Source organism: Chenopodium quinoa, unplaced genomic scaffold, assembly GCF_001683475.1.
Source record: "Chenopodium quinoa cultivar QQ74 unplaced genomic scaffold, ASM168347v1, whole genome shotgun sequence".
NCBI classification, from domain to species: domain Eukaryota; kingdom Viridiplantae; phylum Streptophyta; class Magnoliopsida; order Caryophyllales; family Amaranthaceae; genus Chenopodium; species Chenopodium quinoa.
The window spans coordinates 1-27,276 of NW_018742810.1; the positions used below are offsets into that span (position 1 = coordinate 1).

The 27,276-nt window shown below is 35.4% G+C and overlaps 5 protein-coding genes and 1 long non-coding RNA gene across 7 annotated transcripts; 3 read left to right on the forward strand and 3 right to left on the reverse strand.

Moving 5' to 3' along the window:
- Nucleotides 1-307: 307 nt before the first annotated feature.
- LOC110725033 lies at nucleotides 308-796 on the forward strand. The gene is made up of 2 exons (XR_002512125.1): nucleotides 308-460; nucleotides 549-796. It is a non-coding gene; the product is annotated as an uncharacterized LOC110725033 (long non-coding RNA).
- A 1,978-nt stretch (nucleotides 797-2,774) lies between these two features.
- LOC110725032 (bifunctional protein FolD 4, chloroplastic-like) lies at nucleotides 2,775-5,687 on the forward strand. The gene is made up of 5 exons (XM_021904511.1): nucleotides 2,775-2,973; nucleotides 3,506-3,843; nucleotides 4,424-4,660; nucleotides 4,776-4,943; nucleotides 5,133-5,687. Exons 1-5 carry the CDS (start codon nucleotides 2,799-2,801, stop codon nucleotides 5,301-5,303), a joined length of 1,089 nt encoding a protein of 362 aa, XP_021760203.1. The 5' UTR covers nucleotides 2,775-2,798; the 3' UTR covers nucleotides 5,304-5,687.
- A 753-nt stretch (nucleotides 5,688-6,440) lies between these two features.
- On the forward strand, nucleotides 6,441-12,373 carry LOC110725121 (putative threonine aspartase). 2 transcript variants are annotated; one of them, XM_021904587.1, is made up of 11 exons: nucleotides 6,448-6,743; nucleotides 7,114-7,164; nucleotides 7,829-7,949; nucleotides 8,053-8,137; nucleotides 8,708-8,789; nucleotides 8,893-9,016; nucleotides 9,089-9,222; nucleotides 10,352-10,515; nucleotides 11,120-11,243; nucleotides 11,368-11,472; nucleotides 12,118-12,373. In XM_021904587.1, the coding sequence occupies exons 1-11, from the start codon at nucleotides 6,534-6,536 to the stop codon at nucleotides 12,202-12,204; spliced, it is 1,287 nt and encodes a 428-aa protein (XP_021760279.1). In that variant the 5' UTR covers nucleotides 6,448-6,533; the 3' UTR covers nucleotides 12,205-12,373. The 2 variants fall into 2 exon arrangements, with proteins under 2 accessions (XP_021760278.1, XP_021760279.1); XM_021904586.1 differs by having other exon boundaries at nucleotides 6,441-6,743; nucleotides 8,893-9,222.
- Nucleotides 12,374-12,860: 487 nt separating this feature from the next.
- Nucleotides 12,861-14,319, reverse strand: LOC110725057 ((+)-neomenthol dehydrogenase-like). The gene is made up of 4 exons (XM_021904528.1): nucleotides 13,948-14,319; nucleotides 13,611-13,860; nucleotides 13,395-13,477; nucleotides 12,861-13,257 (listed from the first exon to the last, which is right to left on the reverse strand). The coding sequence occupies exons 1-4, from the start codon at nucleotides 13,980-13,982 to the stop codon at nucleotides 12,978-12,980; spliced, it is 648 nt and encodes a 215-aa protein (XP_021760220.1). The 5' UTR covers nucleotides 13,983-14,319; the 3' UTR covers nucleotides 12,861-12,977.
- A 689-nt stretch (nucleotides 14,320-15,008) lies between these two features.
- Nucleotides 15,009-17,187, reverse strand: LOC110725122 ((+)-neomenthol dehydrogenase-like). Its single transcript, XM_021904588.1, has 5 exons — nucleotides 17,022-17,187; nucleotides 16,671-16,920; nucleotides 16,212-16,280; nucleotides 15,705-15,881; nucleotides 15,009-15,620 (listed from the first exon to the last, which is right to left on the reverse strand). The coding sequence occupies exons 1-5, from the start codon at nucleotides 17,054-17,056 to the stop codon at nucleotides 15,240-15,242; spliced, it is 912 nt and encodes a 303-aa protein (XP_021760280.1). The 5' UTR covers nucleotides 17,057-17,187; the 3' UTR covers nucleotides 15,009-15,239.
- Nucleotides 17,188-18,399: 1,212 nt separating this feature from the next.
- Nucleotides 18,400-26,623, reverse strand: LOC110725120 (NAD-dependent malic enzyme 59 kDa isoform, mitochondrial-like). The gene is made up of 20 exons (XM_021904585.1): nucleotides 26,510-26,623; nucleotides 26,224-26,378; nucleotides 25,240-25,336; nucleotides 23,998-24,116; nucleotides 23,758-23,925; nucleotides 23,348-23,476; nucleotides 23,176-23,236; nucleotides 22,658-22,761; nucleotides 22,501-22,584; nucleotides 22,174-22,280; nucleotides 21,971-22,073; nucleotides 21,105-21,212; nucleotides 20,896-20,961; nucleotides 20,547-20,619; nucleotides 20,378-20,464; nucleotides 20,197-20,251; nucleotides 20,012-20,083; nucleotides 19,428-19,490; nucleotides 19,194-19,308; nucleotides 18,400-18,851 (listed from the first exon to the last, which is right to left on the reverse strand). Exons 2-20 carry the CDS (start codon nucleotides 26,356-26,358, stop codon nucleotides 18,780-18,782), a joined length of 1,818 nt encoding a protein of 605 aa, XP_021760277.1. The 5' UTR covers nucleotides 26,359-26,378; nucleotides 26,510-26,623; the 3' UTR covers nucleotides 18,400-18,779.
- Nucleotides 26,624-27,276: the final 653 nt, after the last annotated feature.

Sequence of the window (27,276 nt, forward strand, 5' to 3'; positions counted from 1 at the left end):
TGATCAAGTGATAAAATTGTGATTGTGTAGTGTATTTTTTTTTTATACCTCCATAAGAAATTTTAATAGCTCATACAATCCTTTATTATATGCTGATATTTATTAATTATCTGCAGGGTACTGTGTTACTTTTTTTTTAGTACACCCAGTGTTGTTGGCTTCTAACATTGCATTTTAGAATATAGTTTTCAATATATATTTCCCTTAAAGTACAACGTTGTTAATAAACGAGAACGGAGGTAAATTTTAACTTAATAGGCCAATAAAGGTGGACAACCGTTGTGGCCAACTCTGTCAGTGGTTTAATATCCAGTTAACTAGCCGACAGTGGTGATAATTTATTAACTAATGACTGATTTAAAATTTGGTGTTTTTCTTCTTTTAGGCTAAACTGCCAACATCAGAGATAGCATCTGCAATCAATGAGTTTAGATCCCGTCACCTCTCTGAACTGACTGAGGTATACGGTATTTCATAGCTTTGACATGATCTGTTGCTACCCATTTATGAATAGTGTTTTAAAAATACTGAGTTCCGTGTTATTGCAGCTGTGTGAAGCTAGTGGAAGTTCGCTAGGTTACGGATATTCTCGAGTCATGAGCAAACCCAAATCCCAACCGGTTGACTCTTCCGATGATAACCAAGCCATTGAGGGGACACTGGCTATATAAATTTGCAGCTAATACAACCAAGAGTAGAGAAGGCAACAAAACTGTATAGTTTCATTACATTCTCACTAGTGTAATTTGTATAGAATTTTTGGGCAAAAATATCAAAGGTAAATACTTCTTTTTCATTTCTTAATTTTTTTTTCTTTTATCTTTGATAATGATTACTATGCTCATTTCCTGGGGAATCCAAAATTTTGACCGGTTTGCCTTCTGAATTCAAGGCGAAGGAGCTTTCAACCTTTATGTTCATTTTCATTTTCCTTTTAAAATTTGTAATTTACCGTATTTGACATATGCCTTTATTTATCTCAATCTCTAATAAAAGCTTTAAGAGATATGAAGAGAAAATGTTCCTCTAGAATGCCTTGATTTTTCCCTTTTTTGTTTGTAATTATGAAAATGCAATAGGCAAACTCTTTTCAAAAGGTTGTACTTTATACCAAGTGACAATTAGATTGCATTGAAACTAAAATTACGGATTAACATCCAGGAAAGAATAAGGTCCCATTCAACATAAGGTATGTTGATATAGACACGAGAAAATGTAAGCTCAATATTTAAGGATATGGACACAAAAACGCAAGTAATTTTTATAGGGAGTAGATTTTTTCTTGAGTAATTATAGTAAGAATTTTTTTTTAAACTGACACCTTTCATAGGTTAAATTGAATCCAATTTCGTAGGTCAATGCTTGAGACTTTGAGAGTAGAGGGGAGGTAAGGGAATCCCTCTACTCCCAGCGAATATAGTTGGTGGAGTCACAAGGTGAGTTCCCCACCAACTCCAAAGCTTGGTCCCTAGTCTCTTGAATGTTTAAGGAAACATGACAGTGATTTGAACTTGATACACACAAATTGACAAAATACATAAAAGTAAAGGCAAACGTAAAATTCTAATGTGTCTAGACTTTTCAATTGGGTTAACAGATTAGGTTTGGGTCTAATTTCAGGTTGAGTCATTTGGATCATTACAAAATATGATAATAGGGTCAAATTGATCGATTTCTAGTTGTTTGGTTTGGGTTCTCTCTCGGTAACTCAGGTTTGGATTCGGGTCGGCTTAAGAATTGATAGGTCTAAACGTGTCTAATTATTAGTATTACTAGGTTAGAAACCGTGCGATGTACGACTTGTATAAAATATATTTTAATAATTCGCATCTTTTTACAAAATGGATATTATACATAAAATATAAATAAGAAATATGCACCTTGTACAAAAATATTTGTAATTTTAAAAGTTTAGATTTTCATCAAAATTATGATATAATACCTGTTCAACGTCACCTTATACATATTTTAATGTAGGAGTCCATTTATTAGTGTTATTTGTAAATTGTTTCATTTTTTTAGGATAAATTGATAGGTTGTAGTTGTACATAGAAGCTTCTACTTTTCAAAATTGTTAAGAATAGTAGCTCCACAAAAAAAAAAAAAAAAGATGGCATCATCCTTGCATTTAGGCGGGAAAACATTTATTATGAGAGTGAATGTGGACAGTGATAACGTCAGCAACGTTTTATTTTAGTAATAGTTAATAGATTTAATGGACCGGACCGAATTAACCGGTCTGGTCTCCGAGTTGAGAAATATAATTTTTTGGTCCGGTCCGGTTCAAAACCTATAAAAACTGATCTTAGGTCGGACTGATTTTTTGCTTAAAATTATGTATAAAACTTTAAACATTTATTAAGATTATTCTTATTAAGTTTAGAAAACTTTAATTGTATGAGCATTTTCGTACTAATCATATATAAAAAGACATTAAAATATTGTTTTTCTTTTATTATTTTTCGAGCTTTCCATAAAATTATTAAAAATTTAGAATTTTTTTTAAAAAAATTCAAAAAAAGTCCAAAGTGGTCCGGACTGGATTATGGGCTGGTTTTTTCGGTCCGGTTTGAATTCGGTCCCTATTTAATCGGTTTGGTCTTCGGTTTGATCAGGTCGGTTCGGTCTTTGACCGATTAACAGCCTACACATTCGTATCTTTCTCTTCCTACGGTTCTGGGGTTTTGCAAATTCCGCTGACTGAAGTCCAAAGTCAGGTAGTAGTAGTAAACCTTACGACAGAATTCCTACTCTTAAGCTACTCAGAACCTTTCTTGTAACCCAACAAAACACCATAAATGGCTTCCATGATTTTCTCCGAGTGTTCAACTGCTCGCCTTCTTCCACTCCGCTGCCACCGAAGCTGCCCCGCTCTTTCTTTTCTCGTCGGGTGTCTCTTTCCTCTCACTTCCTCAAGGCTTTTTCTTACTTCTCTCTCCTTCCAACCTCGTGCTTCCTCAACTTCTGTTTCAGGTAAATCTTTCTTTTCACGAGGAAATTTCTGTAATTGAGATCATCCCTTTTCTTTTTATTGCTTATTTGCGTCATTTTAATTCTGGGTTTTTGTTCTTTTTATGTAATTCCTTTGGTCATTCACTGGCGCATTTCATCGAACAGCTTTAAGGCTAATTGAAGTTTTTTCTGCAGAGATGATTTCCTATGTTTGGTGTTTGTTTTCCTATTGAATTTGATTTGGGGTTGTGGAATTTGATGGGGTTTAGCATCAAATTTGCTTACTTTATCATTGTTTACTCCCAAAATTTAGATGTTACTTAGTGTTTATTTCATGTGTAGGTGAATTTCATAGTTTAAATTGAACTGTTTGTATATCATTGTTCCTTGAGAATAAAATAATAATGGAAAAAAATATAGGTATTGCAAGTTATATTTTTTCAATTTTCATTGACTTAGAATTCTGGTTGTGTTATGTGATTATGTTGGTTGATAATTGAAATGTTGTACTTACTTATACTTCTAAAATTTTCATTTAATGATTCATTGTAAGTTCCTATTACAGCTACAATTGCAACCGAGAGTTCTGCAAAAGTTATTGATGGTAAGGCGGTGGCAAAGCAAATTAGGGAGGAGATAGGTGTCGAAATAGCAAGAATGAAAGAAGCTATCGGTATTGTTCCTGGGTTGGCTGTGATCCTTGTTGGGGATAGAAAGGACTCTGCAACGTATGTTCGTAATAAGAAGAAAGCTTGTGATGCAGTGGGGATTAATTCTTTTGAAGTTCATTTGCCAGAAGATACAACAGAGCAGGAAGTGCTCAACTCTATCTCTAGGTTCAATGAAGATCCTTCAGTCCATGGAATACTTGTTCAGTTACCTCTGCCTTCGGTATGCTTCTTGGAATGAATTGATTCTTCCTGTCCCACATATTTTCTTCTGTTTATGTTGATATTATATCATAATACTAAAGCTTTTCCTGCTGTTGCTTTGTTGGGAATAAATTAAAAAAGGATTGCTTTAATTTGTCAGTATTATCATGTTCCATGTTAATTCGTTGTGAAGTAGTAGTGTAACTATAATACCTTATCACAAGATGGATGCTGCTTAAGGTATTTGTTACTTGGTAAAATGCAGTTCTTCACTATTGTACCTACTTGTGTTGTCCTAATTATGTAGAAATTTTCAGTAGAAATTTGTTCTTGCAGCCACTAAATCCACTACAGTGAAAATAAGGCTTATTGCTCCATTACTCAATAATTTGGTTCTTAAACATAAACTTACGTGGGAAGATGTTTTCACTTAAAGAAATAAGGCTTATTGCTCCATTACTCAATAATTGGTTTTTAAAAGGATGCTGACTATGTATTGTGTACTACAATGATAAGGCATCCATGTAGGTGGCTGTCTAATTTACTAACTTTTTTACCAGTATATGCTGATAGAAAAAATATATATATGCTTTTTGCAGCATATGAATGAGGAGAAAATTTTGAATGCTGTTGGAATTGAAAAGGATGTTGATGGATTTCACCCTTTGAACATTGGCCGTCTTGCAATGCGTGGTAGGGAACCCTTGTTTGTCCCATGTACACCCAAAGGATGTATTGAGCTGTTGCATAGATATGGAATTCAAATAAAAGGGAAAAAGGCAGTTGTGATTGGCCGCAGTAATATAGTTGGGATGCCAGCTGCTCTTTTGCTTCAGGTAAATTATAAGTGTTAGTTCATATTTTTCATATCTGCATGAAATCGATCAATTCTTTTTTTGTCGAACATTTCTTTCTATCCGATATGACCTTTAGAACACTTACTGTTTGCAGAGGGAAGATGCTACTGTTACTATAGTTCATTCTAGAACAAACAATCCCGAGGATATTATAAAAGAAGCAGATATTATCATTTCTGCTGTAGGACAAGCAAACATGGTTAGGGGTAGCTGGATCAAGCCTGGTGCTGCTATCATCGATGTTGGGATCAATCCAGTTGAGGTAAACCCGGAGCAACTTATGTGCTCAACTACCTTCTTATGGGCACATCGTAATTTTAAATTAGGAAGTGTCACTAATAATCCTAATTTAAATCAATAGAACTTATACCAACAACACATTTTAAAATTTTAGTTTGTCAGTTTGAGATAGTGTCAAATCTTTTTGCTAAGATTTCATATGCAACAACAGGATCCAGCAAGTCCTCGAGGATATCGATTAGTTGGAGATGTTTGCTATGACGAGGTTGTCAAGGTTGCTTCTGCTGTTACCCCTGTTCCTGGAGGTGTTGGTCCAATGACCATTGCTATGCTTCTTTCAAATACTCTCAGCTCAGCAAAAAGGATGCACAATTTCAACTGATAATAGTGTTGATAGTTTTAGTTAGGAAGGTAGAAAGCAATTTACATGTTAGCCCAATTGCTTTGCTACACTTTATTTTTGCCCCCTTAAGTGTGGCTTTCACAAAGACGTAGGAATCGTCACTGTTACAGCAACAAATAACAATCCAAGATAAGCAACACAATCGATAATCATTTGGGGCACCTTATTGCTCCCAATTGCCAAGAAGTAGAGGTTCCTGTAGGTTTAACTCCATCTCCCCTTGTCAACATTTGCCCAATACATGTTGGTTGGATGCATATGCAATTCTTCTTCCTGCTAAATCTGTTTGTTGTAATACAAAATTTGATTCCATGATAACCGTTTCAAAGAATGTCATATATCTGATAACAGCATAGGGATTTACAAATGAAAACCGTGTTGCGTGTGAGTAATCCATTTTGTTCATTTGAGTAATCCCTCTTCTTTTATTTTAACTATCAAAATATTAACTCTACTTGTTTACAAGAATAATCCATTTTTCCATCATGGTAATCCTTTATCCATCAAGGTAACTTCATTTGATTATCGTTGTAAACCCTCGAAAGGCCGAAACCACTTGTTCCAATGTCAATCCTGCCAATCCCTAACTACGGTAGTTCTGATTTTGATTTTGGGTGCCCACGATTCTTCCCCACTACTATCTACCCCCACAAGGCACGAGGTTTTAAAACATAAGGGGAGGCAAAAGTATAAAGAGCATAAACCTTTTTTTTTTTTTTTTTTTTTTTTTCAAATCCAAACCCATTGTATAAAAATTACTCCCTCCGTTTTGTATTAGTTGCAACACTTTTTATTTTCGGCTATTTTATATTAATTGCAACACTACTATATTTAGAAATGACCCACTATTATTTTATAATTTCTCTCTCCCACTAACCCTACTTTCACAAATATTTTACTATTTCTCTTTCTTAACAACCCCACCCACACTATTTTTTTTATTATTTCTATCTCTTTCTAACAATACTTTATATTATAAGCTTATAAGCCTAGTCTATAATTTCTTAAACTATGAGTCAAGCCTACTGTTGCAATTAATGCGAAACAGAGGGAGTACTCCAATTTTGAATAAAAATCGAACACGTACACTATGTTAAGTATGTATAGTCCAAATTAATTCATTCATTTTAGTTTCATTCATGATTTCAAACCCGGGCATAGGAACAAGTATCAACTGAACAAGGGTCCAAAAAGGTAAATGGGGCAACGATGCCTACGAAAGGAGTAGATGCAAAATCCTGGCGCTCAAACTGTAAAGAGCAAAGAGCAAGTATGGCGGAAGTGGAGAAGGAAGAAGGAAGTTCCCCATTTTTCGTGGCAGTTCATGTCGGCGCCGGATTTCATGCTCCTTCCAACGAGAAGGCTCTCAGATCCGCCATGAATCGAGCTTGCCTTGCCGCTGCTACCATTCTTCGCATGGTTTTACATCTTCCTCTTTCTCTCTTCTTTTTTCTTCCTCTTTTACATCATTCAACATGTTGCTTCTTTTTAGCTTTTACTATGGTTTAGTTTCTACTATATTTCAACTTTGAATTCTATTCATAATTTTATGTTGAGATGATTTTTCATTTGGGGAACAATTGGATATGATATCGTGTGACATGTTCAAGTCTTACACTTCGTTATATCTGCCAGTGCATGATTGGTTTGATTTGGGATTTTTGATTTATGGAACAAGGGTTTGATTTTATAGGATAAAGGGTTATTGAAAATGGATTCTTGTGAAATACAGAGTATTTTCTATGCTAGTGCCATTGGAACTAATTCTTCTTTCTCGAATTCGACTTAGGATTCTGGTATATGTGTTGATGCAGTTGAAGCAGCGATTCGAGTTTTGGAGGTAATCTTGCTTATTTCTGTGTTTTCACAAACACTTTGAGGATTTCTTCTAGTGTGTGGCTATGCATCCTTTTCCAAACGTTCTATTTAATGGAGGGACCATCTAATGACTATTGAATACTAGTTATAATCCATCGAGGCCCTTTTATGATCACCTTATTTTCACTTATATTAGGACTAATACGTTCAAATAAGGGTTAATAAATTCAGATAAAGGTTACCAAGTGCAAAGTATTATTTATAATTTTGATAAGTTTACATGAGTGAAAATCAGGTGAATAGAATGCACTCTAAACTATGCTTTCCCGTGATCATCCATTGGATTGTTAATTACTTTGTTTTTCATAGAAATAATGGGCTTATTATATTAAGATCCTTCATTCATCATCTTTATGCCATTGTTAAGATTGATAACACTTTGATTTATCTCAAAGTCCTGTATTCTTAGACCCAACTTTTTGTTTTGGTAGATATCCCTTTTTCAACATGATTGTCTACTTAATGAAGTTGTTTGAACTTATGGAAAAAGCATATCAGAAATTCTTTTTGTTTCTGATGTTAATGCTAATATATTCATTGAGTTATTCCTTCTAGATGGGAGAAGCATATATTCATCAGGTTATTCCATTTTGTTTCCATTATTTACTTAATTTTCTTTTCTAAAGGACGATCCCTGCACAAATGCTGGCCGTGGCTCAAATTTGACAGAGGATGGCCATGTTGAATGTGATGCTAGCATCATAGATGGTGAATCTGGGGCATTTGCTGCGGTTGGAGCAGTTCCAGGTATCTAAATGCTGAACTCGGCATTTCCAGGTTGTCCAATTTTTTATTCATTTTTAATTCCTGATTGTTATTCTTTCATCCATTCCATTATTTTGTAGATCAGGTGTTCGAAATCCCATCCAAGTTGCTGCTTGCTTAATCAAGGAACAAAAGATGGGACCTTCATTGCTTGGCCGAATGCCACCAACGTAATGATTTTCAACTTGTCTTCTTTTATTAGAACTTGTATTCTCCAGTCCAGTATGGAAGTTTATAAGCAGGCCATATAAGATTTCTAGAGCATGACTCAAGCTTTCAATATTAATTAATCGGGACCATTTGGTATTAGGTATCAACTATGGTTCGAATAGAGAGTATGGAATATGGGGTCACTATAGGGTAGTTCACTGCCAGGAAGTCATCCTCTATTTTGACTTGTATATGTGGCTTCTAGTTATATCCTCTGTCTGAAAGATTCTTACACATTGTATATGTATTGGCTGTCTATGCCCACAAACTCCATCATCAAGGCTTCAAAGGTCTTTAAGAGAAGAAACAGAAAGAATCGCAATAAGGGCTTGATATGAAGGGGGATCCTTCTGTATGGAAAAAGGAATTGGAGAAGACCTCTCCATCTAGCAAAATTAGAAAAAATAGTCTCCCTTATGCTGTTTAGTGTGTAGAGGTGTCTCTGGTCTTTTACATTGTATATAATGAGCAATAAGGGCTAATCTCATTTGAATTGTTTTTGAGATGTTTAATATTTGGTCTTTTTGCAGCTTCTTAGTTGGTGAAGGTGCTCATAAGTGGGCAAAATCAAAGAGCATTACCTGTGCTGACACAGTAACAGAGGCTGAAAAGGTTCTTCCCTCTACCACCTAAAAATAGTTTCTATCTCGGAAAAATGGATATTTTCTCTGGTTCTGGATTGTGTATAGCGTGACTTTTCATCTTATGGATACAGTGGTTAGTGACTGAAAGAACCAGATTACAATGGTTCAAGTATAAAGCAATGCTTGATGCTGCCAAGACACAGATAGGAGCAATACTTCCTAGCAGTAGATCTCAGAAAAAAGAGTTATTATATGGTAAGTCTTTTCTACAAACAGTACTGATTTGTGCTCTAGATGTGGAAGCTTATATTAGTGATGCCTTTGTAGGGGTTGAGGATGTTGAGTCCTCTACATTGGGGGCAATAGAAGAAGACTGCATCATGGACACCATTGGAGTCATATGTATTGATCGTGTTGGACACGTTGCCTCTGGAGCCTCCAGTGGTGGTATTGCAATGAAGGTACTGAATTTGGAGTTGCTTCTTTCGGTCATCCAATCCATCTTCAGTTAAGCTGGTTCTTTTTTCAGTTCTACTCAATCCCATCCCTGATCCCACTTAAATTCCTGCACCAGAGAAACAAATGTATGATAAAGTAGCTAATTCAATTGAATTATTCTTCATTTAGTGTTTGCTGCACTATATACTGAGTGTGGATCTCCTTGTTTCACCTCTCACTTTCCTGGTGTGCTGTGAGTGAGTATAACAATTTAGACTATCAAATGTAGAACCTATTATTCCTACATCAAAGAATTACACTAAAAGAGACAGTTGGGAAAGTTCAATAAAATTGACAGGATAGAGCTGAAACCTCAGGCTGCTAGTTTCTGCCAGATTCTCACCTTTTGATTGGTGGCACAGTGAAGCATTAAGAGATTACAAGTACTAAGTGTAAGATTTTTTCCATCCTTATCAACTCCATAATGAACCGAGTTCTTGAGATGTGGCTTCTTCTTACGAGGCTACAATCAAGCTATAAATGTATGGCGTGGTCTGTAACTTTGTAATTTGATCTTTAACTGATGAACACAATATTGGGTACCAGCATTCCCATGCCAACATTCTTGTGTAGGTTTGACTTGTGTATTATTTTATGTGCATCTGTGTGTCTTAGGATTTTCCCCAGATTTTCCCCAGAATTTCCCCTTGTGCATTGAATATTTTAATTCAGCCTCAAGAAGTGTGGGTGCCCCATGTTATGAAAAGGAGGAGATTGATTAAATGCCTTGTGTTATGTGTCTGTCTGTGTTGTGTTGTTTTGTGTGTATTTGCCTGTAAATCAGAAGTACATATGAAAAGGAAAACTCATTTATTGATGTTGCTCCTAAAAAGCTGGATTTTCCATATGTTTTATAGCACATAGGGAATATTCTATTGCTTGATGGAAGAAAAAGACTATTTAGGTATCATTTGTTTCTGACTTGAGTGGATGAATTCACAGTTGGTCTTCCCTTTTTTTTTTTTTTTTTTTAATTGCTTATTATAAGCAGTATAATAGCAATGTTTTTTCCCTTTCCTACTGCTTTTTCTTCATAAATAGTACATAATAATATTTTAATTAAAGTGATATTGAGGTCTTTTCTCTTTATAGGTGAGTGGACGAGTAGGATTAGCAGGCATGTATGGCTCTGGTTGTTGGGCATCCTCGAAAGGACCCTTTGGAGCTCCATTTCTTGTAGGTTGTTGCACTACTGGAGCAGGAGAGTATTTGATGAGAGCTTTTGCCGCCAGGGAATGCTGCACGTCATTGTCATTGTACTATATTTTGACCTTTTTTTTGTCCATAGCTTGAATATTGATGAGCTAGCATGTAGCAGTTATCTTTTAGTATGTTCTCTAGAAGACTTGCAGTTGCTTTCACATCGAATCTAATGCGTGGTTAATAATATATCATATTCAAGAGGTCAAATGTTGGCTCTTTTTCTTTCATTCTTTCTTTATTGTTGTTTTCAATAATGTCACTACTATTGTTGGCTAGCCATTTTACTTGTAGACCAGATGTGCCTGTGTTCTATTTTAGTCTGCTTTATTCCTAATAACAGGCTTATGCTAGCAATTTGGACAACTTTCTGTTGGGAAGTAGTAAAAGTTGCTTGTGAAAGTAGTCTTTTTAAGTTGGTCCACACTTTGATTGTTATGACTGCCAGTTTGAGTGCCAGATCATATCCCACCCCATAATTGCTGTGTTGGAGACTCTAGGTGTTGCTTATTCTTGCCCACCTCATTGGTGGCTTTTTTGGAGTATATTCTATCTTGATTTATGATCCTTGTTAAAAAAAAATCACATCAAATTTCTGGGAAAATAACATCCTTGGGCCAATTCCTCAATTGATGATTGAATCGGTCCATCTAATAACAGGTCACAGGCAGGTCCGGCTTTTGCTTGTATCAAAATTCTTCGTTTGGTAGTTCAGGCTGGTACACAACAGGATGCCGATGGCAGTGCTGGGATCCTCCTCGTCCAAGCTGATGCTCCTTTGGTGGTAACTACCTGAGCCAGAGGCCAAATCCTTCCCTTTTGGAACTTGTTTTAGTTCTTATAGTTGTTCTTTTCCTCCTATTGAATTGTTTTTATGTCTTTAAACTGTTTTGATATAACTGTTCCAGGGTCCTAATAATACACCAGAGCTGAAAGCAGTGGAGATTGCTGCTGGATATTCATCACAGTCATTTGGGATAGGATACTTTGGAAGCTCATTGGCAAAGCCAAAGGTATCTTTTTTTTTTTTTTTTTTTTTTTTGGCATGGCATACAGCTGCTTATGCATAATTTTCCATTTTAATGCCGCATTTAAATGTGATGCGAAAGTCTCTGATAGGTTAATGTAACCTATTGTGTAGTGGTTTGATTGATCCTTCTGCTACTTTGATATAACCCATTTTAGCTTTGAGTGTTGTGTTGTGTAATTCCTTCATGGCTTCACCTATATCACATATATTCTTCGTCTGATCCAAGGGCAGGGCCTGGGATTGGGGAGTTTGGGTGAGCTACTTGTTTTCTACCTTTTCCTGGATTTCCTTAGGTGATGTACATTGATAATTGATTGTCTAAGGCCCAGAACAGTTGAAGATAGTATTAGATATACCGTTTCCTCAAAAAAAAATATATTATAGATATACCTACTTTTAGTGATAATTTTCCTATAGTCCGACTGTCTACTTGTTATCAACCCTTGACCAATGATCTGCCACTGTTCAAAGCAGTTACATGCTTCATGGTTATATAGCTAGTGAAAAAGATAGCAGGATTCAATTATTCATTATTGGCAAGAAATGAAAATTGCTGCGTAGCATTTTTACTTCATGGTAGGTTCATGCAGGTTCTTGCAAAATTTACTTCATAATTTGCTTCATGCAGGTTTCAATTTTACGGAACAAGAAATTGCAGACCATGAAAGGGATAGACCACTTTGAAGCCAGAATCAATGTTACAATTGGAAGCTGAAGTTTCAGTTTTCAGTCTCCATTTCTTTACATTCTCTTCCGTAGTCTGTGACTTTAATATTTTTGGTCAAAGTGTGATCACTATTAAACAATGAGAACCAGGGACAATGTACCAGTAAACCTATGGAAAAATGCGAATTGGATCAATTCATTATACAGTCATTCAACTATTGTACTCCGTATGAAATCATTCAATTTAGGCAAAATTGGCCTTAAAAGCACAATCTACGACTTGGTGCACCCAACATTACCTTTTACTAATAGCCAAAACAACATGAACTATGGCGAACAACATGTGTCATTAATTACACTAGCGACCCTAAAATCCACTAGAGAAGGGGTTGTAGGGTGTCATTTGTGACACTTATTGCACCATTTACCTTAGTTCATGTTAAATTGGCTATTAGTCAAAGGAGGTGTTGCTAGGTGCACCAAACCATGGTTTGTGTTGTTTAGACCCAATCCTTACACTGCCATGAAAGAACAGAAATAAGGGTGTTCTTATTAGTTTCCTTGATTAATTACCTGTGTAAACAACATATAGACTGTTATGTTTGCAGTCAGACAAAATTTACAAGCAAGTATCACAAAGTTACAAGACAGCATGCCAAAAGCTGTTGTGGGATAAGCTTGAATGGAAAACTTGCAGATCTGTAATGTAAAATATTAAATATGCATACATTTGTTATGGTTTACATTCATTTTTGTAGAATTCCAGTGGTAACAAACTAACAACCATTTCATCAGAAATCAGTTATGAATATGTAATTCCTTTTATTCATATGAAGAAACTTCATTTCTTAAAAAGAAAAGACCAGAAGGTGAACCATGGGGAAGCAATGCTAATCTCACTGGACTCGCGCCCCCTTCTTCAACTGTTAAATATCCCGTGTTTCCATTGATATCTGTACTAACATAGCCAGGGAAAACGCAGTTGATGATGATTGACGGGTATTTCTTGGCCAATAATTGTGTATATGCATTCAAAGCTGCCTTTGACAGTATATAGGCTGTCATAAAAGAAGGCCAGCCCTTCTCTTTGAATGAACTATCACTTTAGAGATTACTTCTAATTTAAGGGTTACCCTTAGTTACTCCGTGTTTCACAATAAGTTGGTTTAAGATGATCAGTTCCAAGATTTGCTCTTTCACTGGAAACAGGGGTTATTAAACAAAGAAACAGTACTTGCTCAGAGAATACTTACTGTTCCAAAACCTGCTGCTTTTAAAGCATCAAAGTCAGCCTTAAATCCACTAGTCCCAGCATTGTTCACCTACGATTAAAACAATTAAAAAGAGCATACATCGACTTACAAGGTCTATAGAGATCAGATGTACGCAACCTTATCCTAAATATTTGAAATACGTATTAAAACTAACATAAACATGTAATTAAGTCAATAGTACCAGTATATCAAGCTTGCCAAATTTGGAGTTGATGAAACCAGTAAGAGTAGCAATACTCATGGCATCAGTAACATCAAGCTGATGAAAAAGAAGATTATCGGCGCTAATTCCGGATTTAATGAGATCATTAAGGGCTTCCAAACCTTTCTTTCCATCTCTTGATGTTAGAAGTACAACAACTCCTTGGGAAGCAAGCTGTTTGCATATTTCTAGCCCTATTCCTTTGTTTGCTCCTGTTACCACTGCATATCTGCATAATCCACAAACAAACCCAGAATATAAATCCAGACAAATGATTCATTAGCAAATGTAAGTAACAAAGAAAAATTTAGAGGACCTTTTTTCAGCAAGAAAGTTGAATGGTTCAGCCATTTTTTTCCCCTGAACAGGATTAGTGTTGCTGTGTTGGGTCTCTTTATATTGAGTTTTATTCTGCCTTATGTTTGGTATTTGATGGATATTGGGGGGCCAATAATTTGACTATAATTGCCGTTACATATTAATAATATGGACTCTTTCTATCTCTATTTACAACGCCATTTTTTTATTATACCGATATACTATATAGTTGAGGCTCAATTTTTCCTTATTGTAGTATTCATAAAGTCACTTTAGATTGCATAAAGTTCTTGATTTTGGATAGTACCATTGTATACAATACAAGCACGGTCGCTAATTGGCTCAGGCGTTGTGTACAATTAAGTTGATGTTATCTACAATCAAATTGAAATGATGATTGAAATCTGATCAAGGGTCTTCTTCTTACAGTATAAAAAACAAATAAAATTAAAATATTCAAGAAGTCCTTAAATAAGTGGGAATTAGTTTCGATTCTCTGAATAAATATTAGGTAAGAAACAAATATAGAGATTCCAAGTTCTACCATATCACAAAGTTTTTCTTGTGTTTTTGACAAATCATCGCAACTTTTTTTTCTCTTTTGTGAAAAGTCGTTGACCACAACTCTTTTTTTTTTTTTTTTTCGGGTTTTTCTAGTATTACCTACCAAATCAAGAAGTAATATACAAGTACAAATCGACTACTAGGGTGTTCACAAAGTTTAAGAAAATTTATAGGATGGAGCCTAAAAGAAGATTTTTTTTATAATATAATGGTTGATAGGAGAGAGAAATAATAATAACAATAATAATAAAAATTAAAAATTAAAAAAATTAAAAAAAAAAAATTGTAGTATAAGTGGGGTTAGTAAGAAAGAAAAGTAATAAAATATTTGTGAAAGTGAGATTAGTGGGAAAGAAATTATAAAATAATGGTGAGTCTTTGCCAAATATAGTAGTGTTACAATTATTATGAAACGACCGAAAGTATGAAACGGATAGAGTAATAAGAGAGGGAATAAAAGAAAAAGACAGACAAACAAAAGTTACAAAACAGCAGTACTCAATAAATTTAATTTCTATTGCTTTTGAATGTCAATTATAGGTAGCAAAAGTTAGATTTCAATTCGAGTTTGTCATCTTGATCCAGATCATATTCGAGTAATAAGTCATGTGAAATATTCATGCACTTGTTGTAGTGTACATACATTTTGTACTAGTGTGATCAATGAGTTCCAATGGTAACAAACACTTGATCTGAAATCGATTTGAATTTGAACATGTAATTCGTTTATTCATATGAAGAAACTTCATTTCTTACAAAGAAAAGACCAGAAGGCGAACCATGAGGCACCAATGCTAATCTCACCGGACTTGCACCGCCTTCTTCAACTGTTAAATGTCCCAAGTTTCCGTTGATATCTGTCTTAACAAAGCCAGGACAAACACAGTTGATAATGATTGACGGGTATTTCTTAGCCAATATTCTTGTATATGCGTTCAAAGCCGCCTTTGACACTATATAGGCTGCCATTGTAGAAGGCCAGCCCTTCTCTTTGAATGTACCATCTTTAAAGTCTCTCAGTAACTCGTTCAGAAGATCGTCTACTTGTTCTTCTGTAAGGTTATCAGCATCACCTAAGACTCCTTTGATTCTCTCATTTGGTATATTCTGAGTGAAAAAGAAAAGTACGAGTTAATCGATGAATATTTTACTCAGCAGATGATGTTTTATATGCAAAAAAGAAATCTATACCTTTAACTTCCCCATAGCAGAGGAAACATTGACGATCCTTGGTGAGTCCGATAACTCGAGGAGAGGAAGCAAAGCTTCAGTGGTTCTCTTTACTCCATAGTAGTTTGTTTCTAAGCAATCTTTTGCGAGTTCATATGTCTGTGTCATCATCTCAGCATAATTGAACTTTGCTCCTGGCTACATTATTACATTACTTCGGTTATCAAAAACATCACCGCAATCATAAAAAAACTTTCTAGGTAACTTTTTTATTGGTGGCAAAGTCTTGTATGAGATGATCTTACACGACTTATTGTGAGAATAGGGTAATTTTCAGTGTCATGGATGACGTTTATTTACTTTTTCAAGGGTTATATTTAGTTACACGTACACGTGTCTCACAATAAGTTAATTTGAGACGATCATTTCCAAGACTTGATCTTTTACCGGAAAGGGGTGTTATTGAACATAAATAATCCCTAATCCATTCTAAAACAAAGAGAAAATCCTATCTCAGAGAATACTTACAGTGCCAAAACCTGCTGCTTTTAAAGCATCAAAGTCAGCCTTAATTCCATTAGTCCCAGCATTGTTCACCTACAAATGCCAAAGGTTTTCATTATCCAACAATGCCACCTCGTATTAATATAATAGATCTAATATATTGTGCTAATTAATTACTGAGTTACCTCTATAAAAAGCACACATACATCGACTTACAGGGTCTATAGAGATCAGAGGTACGCAACCTTGTCCTAAATAGTTGAAATACGTATTGAAATTAAAAAGGTTTTCATTATCCAATAATACCACCTCGTATTAATATAATAGATCTAATATATTGTGCTAATTAATTACTTGAGTTACCTCTATAAAAAGCACACATACATCAACTTACAGGGTCTATAGAGATCAGAGGTACGCAACCTTATCCTAAATAGTTGAAATACGTATTGAAATTAACATAAACAAGTAAGTCAATATTACCAGTATATCAAGCTTGCCAAATTTGGAATTGATGAAACCAGTAAGAGTAGCAATACTCATGGTATCAGTAACATCAAGCTGATGATAAAGAAGATTATCGGCGCTTATTTCGGATTTAATGAGATCATTAAGGGCTTCTAATCCTTTCTTTCCATCTCTTGATGTTAGAAGTACAACAACTCCTTGGGAAGCAAGCTGTCTGCATATTTCTAGCCCTATTCCTTTGTTTGCTCCTGTTACCACTGCATATCTGCATAATCCACCAACAAATCCAGATTATAAATTATACAAGATAAAAGAATAATTTATTAGCAAATGTAATCAACAAAGAGAAAATATAGAGGCCAGGACCTTTTTTCAGCCAGAAAGTTGGATGGTTCAGCCATTTTTTTTTCCTGAACAAAATAGTGTTGCTGTGTTAAAGGTCTGAGGTCTCTAATATTGCCTTAGGTTTGGTATTGGATGGACTATGGATATTGGGGTGGCCAATAATGTGACTATAACTGTCGTTTCATGACAATTGTCAATACTGTGGGCTCTTATTCATTTTAAAGGATGCTTAGCACTTTTAATCAAGGTAATTTTTTTTATACACTCGGGTATACATATAGTTTACATTTTATTTTTTGTTGTCTTTTATTAGTTAATTAAAACAAGTTTATATTGAGTAATAGTGTGATTTTGTGAATGTGCCATTCGCATGCTCACTTTAAATCACATAACAAAGTCTTGATTTGGGATGGTAAAATTTGTTGTATATAATACACCAATTGTTCATTAGTTGATTTATGCAATCAAATGAAATAGTCAAGAATCCTAAATTAGTACTCTCTCTGTCCCAATTTTTTGCCCCATTTGACTGTGCGCGGTCTCTAAGACGCGTTTTAAAACTTCTATATCTTTATTTCCATATACGTTAATATTATAAAAACATGATATTAATAAAATATACAATGAGACAAATCTAACAAGACCACTCATGACTATATTATCTTATATAGATTAACGGTAAATTATGGTCAAAATTTTCAAAGTTTGACCCAAAAAATGACAATGGGGCAAAAATAAAGGGACGGAGGGAGTAGGAATTAGTTTCTAACTCTCTAGAAAATAGTAACAAACAAGTGTGTAGGGATTTTAAGTTCTTTCACATCACTACTTTTTTATTGGTTGAGGTTGTTCTAGTATTACCTACCAAATCCAAGAAGTGATATCCGAATTGTCTGCCTTAGTACTTGGTGATGAGTTTTACACGTAGTGTTCTTCTTGCTTAGTTGGTGCTCACAAAAAATAAATAAGGAGAAGGAATAAAAGAAAAGGACAAGAGTGAGACACACAAAACAATGATTCTCAATTAATCTAGTTACTGTTGTCGAATATAGATATTCAATTTAGTCATCTAATTTGGTGATCTAGGTCTATTGGAGTAATGAATCATTCAATTCATATTTACAACAAGCTTGATTCTTTGCATAGCCATCTTTTGATATAAATCGAGGTTCGCTGGTTAGGAGCTAACATACCATGATTCCATGATACCATATAGTCCTTTACCAATCACATTACCTGAGCCAATTAATTTGAGATGACCTTTTTAAATAAAAATGTGGCCTTTGTTGTAGGGTTGAGTGAGTGCTTGCCTACTTGAGAAGTACTCGAAAAATAGTTAAAATAAATCATCAGCATTCCATCACATTTCACCTGAATGATAAACACAGATCCATACACAGACTCTAAACACCCCATAATACCATATATATCCTACCGAAGTACCGAAAATATATTAAGTGTTAATGTATAATAGTCAGTTAAAAAGCAAAGCAAGAATCAGTTGGAAGCTACCATGCACTGCATCTGCATACAAATGATTTCAAGTAAAATGGACCCAACCTGAAGATATAATTCTATACAAGGGAGGATCCTAGTTTCAACAGTTTCAGTTCAAACAGATGAAGATGGCAAAAATTTTCACAACTCCCCATTTCTATGATTCTACATTTTTTCTGTTCCAATTTGCAACAATACTGTCTTCTGAGACAGTTTTACAGTTTTCAGCCAGAACGGACTGTCCAACTGATATAGCAGATGAAGGGGCTGATCGTCGTGGCCTCACTTCTCGTGTACAAGAGGGCTGTAGATGGGAAACCACATATTCCGTCTGACATATTCCGCAGTCTCTTCCTGCATTTGATCAATACCAGTTACAATGGCAGCAGTAATGATTGGCAAACACATTATGTAATTTTCAGGAGAGAGGTTCCCTTTTTTTTTTTTTTTGGCATATGGTATATGTTGAGATGACCAAAAAAATTCTACCACTAAACATTAAATTATGTTTCTCATGCATCCATTTCATTTAAAAGTAGAATTGAAAAGAGAGATAATTTGGTAACTGAACTATAAAAAAAGAAAAGGAAAAGCTAAGCAGAGGGAAGACAGGGAGCCTCCCCAAGAAATCCAAGAGGAAATACTATACAGGTTCAGCTGGTATAGGTGCTGATAAGTAGCAAGTGATAATCTTACCTCTGACATACACCTGAGTTCTTTCCGCCCCACTTCACCATGTCCTTCAGCTAGGTCTTCAGCAATTGCTGCTCGCAGTACAGCAGTTCCAACTTCTGCTGTAATTTCTCGTATACTGAATTTAATAACATTGGTTAGACCGTTAAATGTCATACATTGTATTTCTACAGACGATAAACAATCGTAATGTTTTGGGGTGCGGGGAATGAAGCTCTAAGCAAATGAGGTGCTAACCTCCCAATTGATGGATACAAAACACCCTTGCTTATTTCCTCGTCCGACATGTAGATAGCAAGACTGCAGAAAAACCAACAATTAACATGTAGTGGGACTAACTATGCTAACGATCATGCTAACCTCTTCAGCAATACCAATTATGCACGCTTCATATCAAGCATATGCCATGGATTTTGAGCAGCCTAGCAACATAATCAAGTACTAACACAATTGATAAGAGTTATTCCCTGTCTTGCAAGACAAATAAAAGGGTATTGAGATTCTTTAGCTGACCAGTGGAGAGCAAATGAAGTCAAGGGAACAAAGACCTGATATTGGGAACACTATTCAGCATAAAAAATCCATAATTTTGCAGGGGTGAAATCGTGGCAGGGTGGGTGAGTTGCCGTAATGTAGAGGTTATATACTTGTATTTATCACACATAGAACAGCAGAACTTGGAACACTATTTGCTTAAGTATTGCCTGATGAATGTGGACCATAAAGCACAAACTTTTTAAGAAGGGAGCACTAGCGGTCTGACTTAGCTTAGGAAAGATGCCATTTTACTTGTTGAAAGAATGATATGTTTATTCATTTACCATTCAGCAGCAGCTTGCAGCATGTTGTCAGTTATTAAGCGAGCACCTGAAAGCAATGCTCCCAATCCAATCCTGAATTATATGCAAAAGTTCAATAAATCACAGTCAAATTTTTGAGCAACTTGCAGTCTCATAGGTCAAATTTATGTATCATAAGAAACTAAAGATGAATCACAGTCACACACCCAGGAAACAGGTACATGTTATTCGCTTGATTGACATGACCTACTTTTCCATTCCCTGCAATCACAGATGGCAGCAACTACAGTCAAACACAGCATAACATTCCAATACAAAGAAAATAAAATTTTCATGTAGAGTAAACCAACATATCAAAAAAAATGCAAATGGCTGAACCATGCGTACCAAGGTCTACATTCTGGAAGGGACTTCCACCTGCAAAAACAATGTGTTCTCCGGCATACTTGAAAGCATCGGCAGGAGTACATTCAGCTGTTCATTGAAAAAAGTTTTAGACACTTTTTATAAAATAAAATATAAAAATGCAGCAGGGACATGGGTGGAAAGGACCAACCATTCATCGTAGGGTTTGACATGGCAAATATAGCAGGTCTAGGGCAGTCTGATTCTCGCATGGCCTTCAGCACCTGAGTCAAGAATTATAAAGAAGTCAAGGCTTGATACAGAAAGTGCCTCGAGGTCTAGGAAACCCACTGAGTTTCATAATGCAACTAAAAGACATCTTGCATCACATTTGTTTCCAACATGAAAACAATAATATCTCAGGAACCATCTCAGAGATGTGATTTTCGATCCTTTCACATCTCATGATAAATAAGATGAGATCAGAAGGAATTTTCCATTGACTCATTACTCCACTTCAGTCCTACTACAAAATTCAAAAGACCTTATGATAGGCTCACCTCTTCATTGAAGATGCCACCAACTCCAGACAAACCAAGAAGCACATCTGGTTTAACCTTTCTAACCTGAAATTTAAGTGTTCGAAATCAATATATCTAGAAGATATGGAAGCACATGAAGGCTTCAATTCATAGCTAACTTCCTGTGTTTCTTATTGCAGCAGAATTTACAAAGTGATATTTCTGAAAAGCATGAAAACAAGATTTACCACTTCTGCTAGATTAGCTCCTTCCATAAGCCCCTTGGTTTCTTCTGGATATTTTGCGAAGGGTGCAGCAGATGGGTCTAAATTCTTTCTCTCTTTCGTTACTAGCCCCTGCAATGTATAGAATTACAATCAAGCAGAATGGTACAGAGTGCTCATTTAACATTGCCCTTCACTGAAATTTCTACCATCACTTGAGAATTATTCAGAGACAAAAGAAAACATGAAACTATTAAGCATATTGGTGGTAAGCAATGTCCAGGTGGAAAACTGGAATAGATTTTCGCAAATACAGATCAGCATAGTACATGGGAAGTCTAGCTGCAAGCACAACGGAAATTTGTGGAGTATAGAAATACAAATTAAAAAAAAAAAAAAAATGTCAGCCATTGAAACATTCCCCATCCACAAAAGGCCATTTTCCCCAACCACAAAAGGTAAAAAAATTTCACCTTTGCACAATTGCACTAATAAAGATATCAACAGATATCTGGTGCCTGCAGTAAGAAAATTAATAGATAAATGCAGGGAGCACAGGTCATTCATATGAATGCTAGATGAATTCAGAAATCCAAATTGCAAACTATACTATTGACAATACTGCTGACAAGGCTTGTGGATGGGAGAGAGGGAGGGGGGGGGGGGACAGGTAGATAATGTTAATTATACAATTGCAATGTCTATTTTATTCTTGACTAGCTTAGCACATGGTCAGCTTGTGTCCCCAAAATGGCCCAAAAGTATGGGGGTGGGGGTGTAGGGTTGAAAGGATGCAGGTACATAATTTTAGCCAAACAATTGCAATTATTTTGCAGACACAATATTTGCAATGAGATATATCCTGCATCAGGCAAGTGAAAAAAACTTACATCTTTATCTATTAGGTAAAATTGATGATCAGATGGGAGCCCATTTGCCCCAGCCATCCTGGAAACTGCCTGCACTGCCATATTAAGGACACCAATCCCTGCACTGAATACATCATTGCAAATATTACTACCTAAAAGGCTAAAAGTTCTATAACAATAAATGATCAGTCCTGTATTATAGAAATGCAATATCACATTTTTACCTCCCAGCTCCAACCACAACTATTTTCTGTTTTATAAAGTCAGTCAATGGACGGCCTTGTGCTCTCACAGCACCCAATAACCCAGCCAAAGCAACACCTGCAGTTCCCTGCAAAAAGGTAGCAACAGCATAATTAGAGCTTCAAATATTTTACAGATATAACATATAGACTTCAAATGTAGTGCACATCATCCTTGCTTTTGCATAATACAATTGTACCCCAATGCCTCTCACAATTGACAAATCACAAAGCCCCTAGCTAAGGGAGGGTATATCTCATTTTGACTACAAAACTAAAATTACATAGCAATATCACCGAAGAATTTACCTGAATGTCATCATTGAACATGCACAACCTTTTGCGATATCTTTGCAGTGTTTCAAAAGCCCATTTCATTTGGAAGTCCTCAAACTGTCCATATATATTAACAATAAGTTACCAGCATAAAATTTTAATAGTTGCATTAAGTCTTGAAAGAACAGACCTGCACAACAGCCTTGGGCCAACGTGTATGAACAGCTTCCACAAATTCATCAACTATGGAAAGATATTCTTCCCCTTCTAGCCTAGGTTGTCTGAGTCCTAAGTCTACCATACAAGGAGATCAATTGTTAGAATACAGTTAAAAATTAGAAAGCAGTGGTCTGACACAGATTTCGAACAATTAAAAATTCAAATGTCCAATGATATTTATTAAAGAGATAGAACAAATCATTCAGTAAGGAGGGCAATTCTACAAGACCAAAAGTCCCAGGTATTCACTAGGTAAGTGACTATTAGCTGCATATGTGTTGTCATGTACTTTTACCAAAGAAGTAATACATCACTATTCCAAAATATAATATTGAGAAATAATTTGTGTAACATTGCAAAAACACATCAGAACACTATACCACTGAACTTCCCAGCAGATAATAACTGAGAACAAAGTAGACACTGCATGCAACATAATATCTATATAAAGAAGATCATAGAGCACAGAGTCTATTGGTTATTACTTACAGAGAGGATCTTCCAGAAGCTTTTGGTTGTTAGTACCCACATCGTGCATAACTGGAAGTACCTTTTAAAAATGAAAAGTTAAAAGTTTAAAATTGACTTATACACATATCAAGATAAGGTATAAAACAGGATATGGAGAAGATATAATTGAACAGAAGTATCATAGTCATACCCTCTGTGGGTTCATTCCTGCAGCAGCAACATATACATCAAGTTTCCCAATAGGTATGCCAATTCCCTGAACTCCAAGATCTCCTAAACCGAGAATTCGGCTGCCATCTGTGACGACTATCATATCAACCTGCAATTGCATGAGTAATTAGCAAGACATGGAAAGTGATACTACCACTATTACCTTATCTTCTACTATCCACCAAGCAATCATTTACTTCGTGCTCAGGTAGTTTGAGAAATATCAGAGACCATTCAATGTGTTAGATATGTTCTAATTCTGCTGTACATTAAAATTAGAAAACAAATTTTTAAAAAAAAATTGAGCAAGATACCAGACTTCAACTTGGAAAATTTAAAAAGTAAAGAATGATAATAGCTGATGTGCAATGAATTGACTAAAGGACATACGTGTTGAGCAGGCCAATTATAGATCATGGACATCATCTCTCCCTTGTCCTTGGCGCTGAAATACATTCCACGAGGACGTCTGAACAAACCGGAATAATTTTGACACACCAGCCCTACAGTTGGAGTATATATAATGGGAGCGAAGTCTTTGATATTATCAATAAGGACCTGAATGCAATGACCGAACTGTCTCAGGTCATAACTGATTCAAAACCTGTGGTAAGAAATCATGAAACTTACTCTGTAATATAACGTCTCATTCCTGTCATGCAGTCTGTTCAAAATTCTCCATTTTGCCAAAGATACAGAAGCCTCTGGCTGCCCCTGAGTATTTTTCTCCAGTGATCGATATGAATCCACTGTAATTCATAAATCAACAGAATATACACATTAACATACTTAATATGTATCACCAAAGACAAAGACTTTGATTCGTCAAACAAAACAAATATAATACTTTGTGCAAATTAAGACCTTTTCACCTTAAATAAAAGAAAGTTCACTAAGAATAAGCTTAATGAAAGTAGAGGATTATTTCACATTAGGGCTACCAAGTTCATTCACAACTAGATATAAGTTTAGATTAGTTCTAAAGAAGGCTAGATAAGTCTTGATAAGGGGTCTTCAGGTGAATGAAGCCTTAATTGGGACTAACCCTTGAAGAGATATAGGGAATGTAAATTGCAGTTGAACTTTTCACAAAAATTTCATTACTCAGTTGCTCTATTGAACCAATGTTACATTGATAGCATATCATCCTCTCTGACTAGCAAAGACTTCATACCAAACTGTTTCTCATTTATAATTTGACTAAGAAGCAAGTTATCGAACTCTTCTTTCCAGCTGCAAATACCAACACAAGATACTTTCTTACTTAAAGTCAAATTGCATAGTGTAGCTAAAGTTATGACTCAACTACCATGCATTTCCAATGAAAAGACTTTAGTAAACACATCATATACAACTATAAGGTGAGCCTTTGCAGATTTGTTAGCAGAGTGTAGTCCAAGGTTATTCAGTAGAGCTGATGATACGTAGCACATGCAGATTTCACTTTCATATTTAATCAAATAATGTCAAAAGGATGGGCAAAAAAATAAGATATTTGTGTAGATAATAACTTGAAAACAGTCATGAAAATCCTCTTAGTCCATATTTTTTTGTTATACCAAGTTATACTCAAAACCCCCAGGGAATATAGCTACATCTGCTGTTCTTCATCAACTAGTCATTACACAGAGACAGATAGTAAGAAAGCTGGGATAAGTACATTAGACAATTAATGGTTGATTAAGTCTCAATTCTATCTAAATTAGTAAAAAATATATAATACACCACTTGTGGAATTTTCAACCATATTCTAGAAGTACAAATGGAGATTGTACCAAAAAAGCTATCAAAAAAAAATAAAAATTAATAAAAAAAATAAATAAATAAAAACTCAAGATATAGTAGGCATAGTTAAAAGGGAATGGGACTTACTGAAACGGGCATACTGTTGTTCAAATGAAATAATACGAGGTGGCAGGAGACCACGAAGCCCTAGTCGATCTCTTTCTGTCAAAGGGAATGCAGTATCCTGCTCAAAAAATATTTGAAAAATGCAAACAACTAAATTTAAAGTTTCTCTTGTATGCTTGTAGCAAAACAATTAATCAAGTACAAGGATCAATATAAGTTTTAAAAACAAAAAAAAGTTTTTTTCATGGCAAGATAGATGATGAAGGCAAATTAAATGAACTTAGACATAGTGTGTCATTAAGGCATAAATCTATAATAGTGATCTAAGCCAAAAGGCTAATCACTTGACATAGTTGCCATTGAAAATCATGTCCAATTGCATTGCTCAGACACATAAGCCCTTCTCTTGCACTATTATACAAAAAATTGGTACCAGTTTACAGCAACTCACAAGTAATACATGTTAAATCAAATTTTTACATCATAAGGATGAATTACAGATTGCTGTTAGTTTACAAGATTTTCCTTGCATCTCAAAAGCTTTATAGATGTGACAAGAAACAATCGATACACAATTCGAGTCCCAACGCGTGTCCAAATCAAGGCGAGACTTCCATAAACACAACACAGGGTGCCCTGCCCTTATCATCAAATATCTCCCAATTATTTCCTCATTTAGCATTAATAACATCTAAACAAACTTCCACTGCCAGAAGCAATAAAACTACAACTTCAAGCATATATTCAATTAATCACTCCATTCCTTAAATCCAGTAAATTCACATAACAATCTCCAATTTGACTTAAATTAACATTATGTAAAATCACACAAATATGATTAATATCATATTAACAAGTCAAAAAACATTTTGAAACTTTGACTTGCATATCTGATTAAAATCAATCACAATGTCTTAAAATTGACACAATCAACTCATCAAATATCCTGAATTCAATCAAATTTTCACAAAATCAACAAAAAATTAAAATGCCTAAAAAATCAACCTTATTAAACCAAGGATCATGAAGAATATCAGCACCACGCTTATGCACCATACAAGGACCAGGAATCGTAGCAGCCACGGAAAACCGCCGCGTACGGCGGAGATTCGCCGCCGCAGATCGAGTAACTCTCCACATTTTCCAAAAATTATTCACTACTGAAAGACGACATCAAACCAATCACATTTTTAGTCATCAAAAAATATAATCAATCAATCACAAAATTAAACACAAAATAAAGTTTAAATTTATGAATTAAAATTAAAAGTGACGAAGAACATAAGTTTACCCAGTAAAGAAGAAGAAGAAGAAAATCAGAGGAGAGAGAAAAAGTGAGAATGTGTCAATAAATTTCTGTCGTAAGTGCATTTATATAGTGAGCTCAGTATTGGTGACTTTGTTCTTTGTTTCAGAGGAGTGAATGAGTCTGAGCTGCCCGGAATGTACGGGCAGAGATTTTGGATAGTCGGTATTCGGTAATTGGGCTGCCCGTTTGAAAAACGGGTAGAATATGAGAATTGTGATAGGTTCCTGGAACTAGATGTTTATTGGACAGGTTTTACTTGGGGATCATCTTTACTAATTGTGGAAATTTTTTATTTATTTTTCTATGGAAGATTGTAAACTAATAATCCCACCTTTAGTCGATCTTTCATAAACAATCCCACCTTTTGAAATTCCAGAAACAATCCCACCTTAGACCCCCATCTTCCCTTAACAATCCTTTACCGATTGGATTGTTTTGATAACCGGTTTTCATAGGTTATAAGACACGTGTCAGGTTTTAATAGGTTTAACCTTTTTTTAAAAAAAAAAAAACTAATAAAAAAATAATATAAAAAAAAAAACAAAACCAAAACCCCCAGCCCAACCACCGTATCCCTTCCCCATCCCGCCACCGCATCCCCACCCTTGCTTTCCCCGGCAACCCAACCTACCCCTTCAAGGCGCCGGAACCCAACCCCTGTAGCCCGAAATCAGCTCCTGCAACCACCTAGCTTCCCCTAAAACCCAACCCAATTCGCAGCCCAGAACCCCTCTTTCTCCTTCTCCTTC